The sequence below is a fragment of the Myotis daubentonii genome, chromosome 6 (genome assembly GCF_963259705.1).
Source record: "Myotis daubentonii chromosome 6, mMyoDau2.1, whole genome shotgun sequence".
Lineage (NCBI taxonomy): Eukaryota > Metazoa > Chordata > Mammalia > Chiroptera > Vespertilionidae > Myotis > Myotis daubentonii.
Genome location: NC_081845.1, coordinates 85724291 through 85732299, shown reverse-complemented (window position 1 = coordinate 85732299; position 8009 = coordinate 85724291). Strand labels below are relative to the sequence as shown.

The window sequence follows — 8009 nt, the reverse complement described above, 5'->3', positions numbered from 1 at the left end:
ACTGGGGCTTTCTGAACCCTGCAAACACCAACAATACGGGTGAAGGGAAGAAGAGACCTCAGGCAGCGGCGGTGGTCAGTGTCCTTCCCTTAGAGGAGCCAGCATGCTCTTCAGCAAAGGGAGTCACCTCTCCTGAAGTCCTCTGTAAATCTCACCTGCTGGTCGCGTGGGTGTTTGGACAATAGAAGTTCCTTTTCCATGTGTGCATGTATGTATCACGTACTGCCCGCCTTGTTCCAGAAAGGCCTCTGCCGGCTCGGGCTCCGGTCTGCCACGGACCACCTAGACTCAGCCTCCCGTACACGACTGTAGAGGACGACACAGGTCTGTACGTAAGCTGCCGGTTTCCAAAGCTGACGGGCTATCGGAGCACAGAAGCAAGGGGGATTGGAACGGGGACAGGCAGACACCGTCTCTCCCTCCTGGGGGAGCATAACTCAGCAGGCGCAGTTCTTAGGGCTCAGCTGCTCCTACAGATGGCCTGCTAGCCAGCTCAAGTCCTGCCCAGCCTTAGGTCGCTGACAAGCCTCACATGTGCGGGTTAATGCTATGTCCTGGCTGTGTGGGCCGCTCCCCTCCTGCTGCGCCAGTCCCTGGTGAGGGTCCCTGACAAGCTGAGAGACCCCATCCCCCAGGCATGCCTCACTGTGCCTCTTTTTTTTTAATTTAAAAAGTTATTTAGTTACTTTTATTCCACCCATTTCTCCTACTCTCCCACCCCCTTCCTCTGGCAACCACCGGACTGTGGAGACCACCACTGTGTCTGGCTGCAGGACTTTGCGACCTTGATGTCCCATGCCTCCTATTTTAACCTCAGCTGTCCTGTCTGGACAGTGTTTCGGGGTCTGAAGAGAATGCTGTGTCACCTCAGCAGGCCCCAGGCCTCTTGAACAAACTCTACCTTTTAGAGATTTTTTACCCAGGGAACGTCCAGATTTATAGCCAAGAACTCCCCCCCCCCTTTTTTAAAAAATATATTTGATTTTTTACAGAGAGGAAGGGAGAGGGATAGAGAGTCAGAAACATCAATGAGAGAGAAACATCAGCTGCCTCCTGCACACCTCCCACTGGGGATGTGCCCACAACCGAGGTACATGCCCTTGACCGGAATCGAACCTGGGACCCTTCAGTCCGCAGGCCGAAGCTCTATCCACTGAGCCAAACCAGCCAGAGTGAAGCCCCCTTTTCAAAGGTCTGCTGAGACTTTAGCTTTGATTTAAAAATATATATATATATATATATATATATATATATATATATATATATATATATATTGATTTCAGAGAGGTAGGGAGAGGGAGAGATAGAAAGATCAATGATGAGAGAGAATCATTGATTGGCTGCCTCCTGCATGCCCCCTACTGGGGGTTGAGCCTGCAACCCAGGCATGTGTCCTTAACCAGAATCGAACCTGGGACCCACAGGCCGACGCTCTATCCACTGAGCCAAACCAGATAGGGCTAGCTTTGCTTTTAAAATGCCTTCTCAGGGCCTTCATTTCCTCATTATCAAAATTAGAGATATTATATAAACACTTTCAAGGTCTAGGATTCAGTATTAATCAGGTTGGAGTACCTTAACAAAATACCGCAGGCTGGGTGGCTTAAACAACAGAAATTTATTTTCTCACGGTTCTAGAGGCTAGAAGTCTGAAGTAAGGTCCAGCATGGTCAGCTCCGGGTGAGGGCTCTCTTTCTGGCTTGTAGGTGGCCGCCTTCTCCCTGGGTCTTCACATGGCTGAGTGCTGGTGCCTCTTCTCATAAGGGCAAAGCCCTATTGACCTCACTTAACCATTGTCACCTCACACGCCTCATCTTCAAATACAGTCACATTGGGGGTTAGGGCTTTAACGTGAGAATTTTAGGGGGGCACAAGCATTCAGTCCATAACAGATGCTATGGTTGTTCTGAGGAAGAAACGGAGAGGTAGTATTTTTATATTTCCAATAGGGTGGGGCAGACGGGAGGCGGGGGTTAGGGGAGATTGGCCACACCTGCTGAATGAGGGGAGAACTTGGGACTGAAGATGTGCACTTCTATTAAAAGTGGTTATCCTCACTCCAGACTACTTTGTCACCCTCTGTGGATAGAAGAGAAGCCAAGACCCCAGGTGTAGAGGGCGGGGCTGGGAGCCAGGGCTGGACCTGCCCCTGGGTGTCCAGGAAGGTCTGTGGATACTATTGGGGACCATACTGGCCAACTAAACATGATTGAGAAGAGTTAGTGTTGACTGTGCTGGGCAGGTTTATATATTAGGATGTGGGTTCGTATCAGGATACCAGCTAAGAATGCAGTCAGCGTGGAAGGAGGAGAGATGCCATCAAGATTTAAGCATTAATTTGTAGGATTTTAGAAATAGAGAAGGAACTGTCAGTGGTATCAAGATGGCAGCTTCACAGTGGCAGCCTCAGGGACCTGGTGGGGAAGAGGTGGCCTGAGCTACCAGGCACAGGGAAACCTCTAGTGTTTCTGAGGCAGGTGAGCCTCAGGTAGATGCAGGGCGGGCCTCAGGTAGATGCAGGGTGCTGGGGCCGTTCCTTCCCCAGGTGCTAAGGGCACTGCTGACGCTGAGGCTGAGTACCTGTGAGGCCGGGGTAGCCAAAATAAACGGGGTGTCAGGATCAGGACCTGGAGTGGTGGTGGGGCCATGGAAAGTGGGCTGTAGCTGTCAGGAGGGGCGCACTGTAATGTTGGAATTTTTCCAAGAGTGATGGTCAGGGGGCCTCAGGCGAATGAAGGGCACATCTTTCTTAGTCCCTTTATTAGGAAGGCAAGATGTTGACCTAGATTTACTAGGGTAAAAAAATTTTTTTTTCTTAAGGAGTAATAGAAGTGTAGCAGAGAGAGGTAAAAAATTATATTTCTTGTTAACCAGCGGGGCAGGTGAGAAATAGGTGGTGGGGTGGATAGTGCTGTTTGGGTTGTGATTTTAAATATATATATATATTTTTATTGATTTCAGAGAGGAAGGGAGATAGAAACATCAATGATGAGAGTCACCGATCGGCTGCCTCCTGCACGCTTCACACTGGGGATTGAGCCTGCAATCCGGGCATGTGCCCCGACTGGGAACTGAACCATGACCTCCTGGTTCATAGGTCGATGCTCAACCACTGAGTAGTTGTTTTTAAGAGCAACCAGCACTCTTGAAGAGGAAGGACAGAACTCCTGAAGAGTTTGTTCCTCTGGCTCCAAGATAACCCAGGCAAAGCCAAGTTTGGCTTCAAATGAGCTGACACAGGAAAATTATTCCCACATAATGGCCCAGGTGTGTAAGGGCCTTATAATGACATGGGGTTGAGCCTGGAAGTTTTTGTCCGATTGTCATTGCTCCACTGGTGTCCCCGACTCAAGCTGATGCACCGCTCCACCAGACTTAGGGTTCTTGTGTTTGAGGCCTCCCTGCTGCTCCGTGGGTCAGGTGTCCTCTGCACCCAGGGACAGGTGCCATATTCAACCACTGGCTTCAGGGTAGCCTGGGCTGTCCTACCTTCCTCCTGACTGTCCCACCTTCCATCCTGAGGGTATACATAAGGGAATGTATGACATCACCACCACTGACAGAACAGCAGAGAGCACAGGAAGCAGGGTGGCAGGGAGGACCACTGGAAGGGTAGCTGCAGTCCCAGGCTTCAATCAGTATTTTAATGACCGAGTCTATATTTAACAAGACAATGTGGGAGAAATAAAGAGGAAGGAAGGGGTGGGGAGTGAGAGGCCTCAGAGGCGCTGACCCACTTTCTGCACTGGCTGCAGAGCCCTGCAGTCCTGGCCAGGGTTCCTGGCCTCGTCCTCTTCAGAAGCCCCAACAGGCGTCGAAGGAGGTGCTTAAGCGGCTACAGCTCTCTGGCAGCTGCAGCCCAACAGAGACGTGTGTTCAGTTCTGTCCTTGAATCTTCCTCCACTCTGCAGCAGGGCTACAGGGGGCTGGCCAAGGGTTTCAGGTGGGTCAGTGTGACCGCAGGGTCACCTCGACGGCCTTGACTGTAGTGTTGAGCACGGTGGCTGGAAGCCTCGCAGCAGGGAGTACAGCGGGGATGTCTCTGGGGACCCTCTGCATGGGTGGGATGTTGGGGCCCTCCAGTGTGTCTAGGATCCCTGAGAGGAGGAGGAGGACCGAAGATGAGCAAGAGCTGGCTGGATCCTGCCCTAGGCAGCTATGCTTCCCTCCCCCCATGCCCAGGCCTCCTGTCACTTACCCTCTACCACCTTGTGGTAGGCAAAGTGCAGATAGAGCAGGAAGAGCATGTGTAGGGCAGCGAGGGTGCCACAGAGGAGCAGCCGCTGGGTGGGGCCCACAGTCCGTGACACCAACACTGCCACCTAGGGCCACAGGAATACAGCTTAGAGCAGCGGTCGCCAACCGATGGTCCGTGGGTCCAAAAGGTTGGTGACCGCTGGCTTAGAGGGTCTGGCTCCAGTGAGCAGAATGGAGAAGATACTCCTCCCCAGATCAGAACCATCTTCGGGCTCTTCTCCCCCACTGAGAGCCTTTTATGAGGTTCGGCCCAAGCTCTGGCCTTTCCCCAGCTGCCCGGGAGGACAGCCCACCCCTGGAAATCTCCTGCCCAGCTTACCATACGCAGGGTGGACAGCCCCCCCACCAGCAGCCAGAAGAGGTAGAAGAGGGCATGGAGGTGGATGTTGTAGGTGATGAGCAGGACAATGCAGTGCCCGAAGAGGCCATAGCCCTAGGAGGGATGGCGGAGAGGAAAACCTCAGGGTGGGGTGGCCTTTGGACCCGCATGGGGACCCTGGGAAGTAAATAGTCCACCGGCCAGCTTCTCCCATTCCAGGCCCTGGAGCCCCAGGACAGATGCAGACCAGGGCCCAGCTACTGTTATAAGGTCACCCTTGCCCACCACCATGCCGGACTCCTTACCAGCAGTGCCAGCATCTGGAGCATGGTGATCTGGGCGTTGCACAGGTAGGCGAGGAAGTAGATGAAGGATGAGACACCCAGCCAGTAGCCAAAGCAGGTGCCAATGGCTGTGCCCATCAGGGTGCCCTCCCGCTGTGGGGTGAAGGCTCTACTTAGTCCTGGGAGGCCTCTGGTCTCCGCCTTACCCAGGGCTATCCTCAGGGCTGCTTCTAACTCACTCCAACATTTTCTCCGTGGGCAGCTTTCAACTCAGCCACCCCCCAAGGTCCTCTGTCCTGCTTACGATAATGGTGTCAGATGTCTTCATCCCGTGGAGGAGAATGGCAACCAGTGTGAAGACCAGCATGAGAGGTCCATAGAGCTCACCAGCGATTTTCTGTCAATATACCAACTCATTCAGGCTGGAGGGTACAATGGCTCTTCTGTTTGTTCCTTCCTAGGTTTTGCCTGGTGACCCCTCCCTCTGCCCTAGCACCTCCCCTGGCTCTCCCAGTCATGCTACCCTCTATTCACCTGGGGGAAGTTGACCATCTTGATAGGGATCATGGACTCCAGGAGCCTGGGAGAGGAGAGATGAGAGCAGAGGCAGCACTTATGAGGTTCTGGAGGGCCTGAACCTTATTCATCTCTTAACTCCAGAGAACATGCTAGACGGTAAAGGGAGAAGAGGGCAGTAAAGACAGACAGGGGATGAGGAAATCACTTTGTTGCCTGAAAAATGCTTCCAGGAAGGACCACCTTTGATGCTGTGCTGACTGATGCAGCAGCAAAATGGAGAACCAGGGAGCCCCGCTGGGCGTGGGAGAGGGTTTGACAATTTACCTATTTGAACTGCTCTCCTTTAAAAGGCAAACCTCAGAGAATGCCCAGATTTCCGAACTGTGATGGCGAAGCCCCGGGAAAGGTTTTGAAGGTGGTACTTGAGGGAACCAGTGTGCCTCCTGCCTCTCTCCTGACTGTCATTCCTCCAGGCACTGCTGAGCATTTTCTTGAAATGTATTTGAAGCGGCATGAAAATTCCAGGCAGAGGGAATACAAGTCCCCATTCTCTGCTTCAGTGGCTAGCTCCTAATAATACCTTGGAATTTGACTAGATTTTACCCCCTCTGGGAAACCCACCCTCTAGCCTACTCTGGGTCAGGTGTCCCCCATATGTCCCTTCATAGCAAATGAGTGCTGTACTATAACTGCACTCACGGGCAAGGCTCCCATTTGTCTTCCCCACTAACTCAGACACAACTAGTAGTGTATGCAGAGAAAAAGCTTAGTAAGTACTTGCTGAGTGTACTGGGTATTTGCTAAGTACTGGTTAAATTAAAGGATCAACAAAGAACCAAACCAAGATTAATTCCAGTTCTTGAAAAGTCATTCAACGACTATGTACTGATTCTGGTGCAGAGACTGTTCTGGTGCTGGGAATAAAATGATAAGCAAAACAGAGCCTGCTTTTGAGGAGGTCTCTGGGGAGACAGACCCAAGAATAAGAAAGCATAGCACTGCTCAAATAAACGAGGCACTTGCCTGCCCACCATGAGTTTGACACACTTGGTAAGTGTCACCTGTTAGAGGAAAGCACAGACCTCCATGGGAGCACCAGGAAATAGGGTTGAGGAATGAGAAACAAAGGAAGCAACATTTGAGCTAGGTTTTGAGGGAAGATGAGTGATCTCCTAGATGGAGAGAAGAGGAAGGTGGTGGGGTAACACCACGTCCTGCTCCGGGACTGGTAAGAGGAATGGTGTGGCTGGAGTGCAGATGTGATGCCGAGGGCTGGTGGTGTCAAGAAGAGGGGGTTCCCAGGGCTTGGTCTCTGGCCGTGGTGTAGGTGTGAGGAGGGCAGCGGCCGCCGGAGAAGGGTCCTCACCTGCTTCGCACCTGGGCGGGCTCCACGTCGAAGTAGGGTCTCAGGATGTCGATGTTGGCATACAAGCCGAAGGCCCGGGAGGCCTGTCTCTTCCCTGCCTGCCACATCTGGAGGGAGGCGACGGTGTTGTCAGGCTGCCGGCGCTACGCCCCCTTCGTATTTTCTGTTGGATGTCTACACGGTTCTACGCCAGGACCCGGGGCCTCCCAGGGGCACTTTCCCACCTGCCAGGGACCGTCCTGCTTACCTGGTCAGCCACCTGCCGGCTCAACTGGCCCTTAAAGCCCTTCATGCCCAGGAACTCCCCGTCCTCCTCGTCGGCGGCCGCGGCATCAGCGTCTACCTCCTCCTCGCGCAGGCGCTGGTGCAGCTCACCCATATCCTCGAAGCTGGAGCCTGAGGTATCGTCCATGTTCTCCATGTCAATCACAGCTGAGCCCCCACCCTGTGAAGACAGTGAGCTCCTAGCGCGCAGGACCTTTCTGCCCCATCCATTCTGTCACCCCAGGGCTCGGGGCTTTGTTCTCCCACGACGGGGGACTTGGCCTGGAATCACCACAGACCATGCATTCTCGTCCACTCCTTGGCTCTCGGAACCTTGGTTCTCTTTTCTAGCCGGAGAAACTGACTACTCCCTGTCTCCCACACATGTCTTTCTCCTACCTTCCCTATCAAAGCCCAAAGGACTGCAAAAGCGCCCACTTCCTTTGTCTTTCCCTACCCCGAACAAGCCTGTGCACACAGTATGGTTTCAGCTGGTGCAATACTCCCTCTGGCCCCGACCGATCTCCTAACCTGTCCCGAAAGAAGGCGGGTGGGGTCCGAGGCCGTCCGGCCCGAGTACACGTCCGGCCCTTTCGGGCCAGCACCAGTGCCCTGACTGTCGGGTGCCCCGAGACCCAAAGGAGAGGGAAAGTGCTGCAAACGGAGCAGACTTCTAGGGCCCGGCGAGCGTGCCCCCGACACTTCTGACCACCGCCGTCCCTAGGGCTGCTGGCAGCCGGAGCCTTGAGGCCATTACCTGGATGTTTTCTTCGAACCCTCCCCATTCCGGGCCAGTCCCATTGCGGGAGCCGCCGGCCGGCGTCGCCGTAGTTGCCATGTCCCTCGAGGGCTCCCGTCGCTGAAGCCCGCGCTGCTCCCGCGCGCGGAGGACGAGCAGGAGAGACGTGGGCCTGAGAGGAGGAAAGGTACAGGGGGAGAGAGGTGGGATCAACCGGACCGCAAAAAAAAGAAAAAGAAGAAACCCGGATGTTTGGCTCAA

The 8009-nt window shown here is 53.7% G+C and overlaps 1 protein-coding gene across 2 annotated transcripts; it reads right to left on the bottom strand.

Annotated features, from left to right (window-relative positions):
• Nucleotides 1-3624: 3624 nt before the first annotated feature.
• YIPF3 (Yip1 domain family member 3) lies at nucleotides 3625-7990 on the bottom strand. 2 transcript variants are annotated; one of them, XM_059701586.1, is made up of 9 exons: nucleotides 7767-7990; nucleotides 6993-7190; nucleotides 6746-6852; nucleotides 5395-5440; nucleotides 5165-5257; nucleotides 4882-5013; nucleotides 4577-4690; nucleotides 4199-4322; nucleotides 3625-4097 (listed from the first exon to the last, which is right to left on the bottom strand). In XM_059701586.1, the coding sequence occupies exons 1-9, from the start codon at nucleotides 7845-7847 to the stop codon at nucleotides 3949-3951; spliced, it is 1044 nt and encodes a 347-aa protein (XP_059557569.1). In that variant the 5' UTR covers nucleotides 7848-7990; the 3' UTR covers nucleotides 3625-3948. The 2 variants fall into 2 exon arrangements, with proteins under 2 accessions (XP_059557569.1, XP_059557570.1); XM_059701587.1 differs by lacking the exon at nucleotides 4577-4690.
• Nucleotides 7991-8009: the final 19 nt, after the last annotated feature.

What these genes read in the sequence shown, in the direction of transcription:
- YIPF3 (XM_059701586.1), bottom strand. Translation starts at nt 7,847, where the DNA reads ATGGCAACTACGGCGACGCCGGCCGGCGGCTCCCGCAATGGGACTGGC. An exon ending in AGACATCTGACACCATTATC is followed by an intron (nt 5,014 to 5,164) that starts GTAAGCAGGACA and finishes TTCACCCCACAG; the next exon opens with CGGGAGGGCACCCTGATGGG. An exon ending in CTACCACAAGGTGGTAGAGG is followed by an intron (nt 4,098 to 4,198) that starts GTAAGTGACAGG and finishes TCCTCCTCTCAG; the next exon opens with GGATCCTAGACACACTGGAG.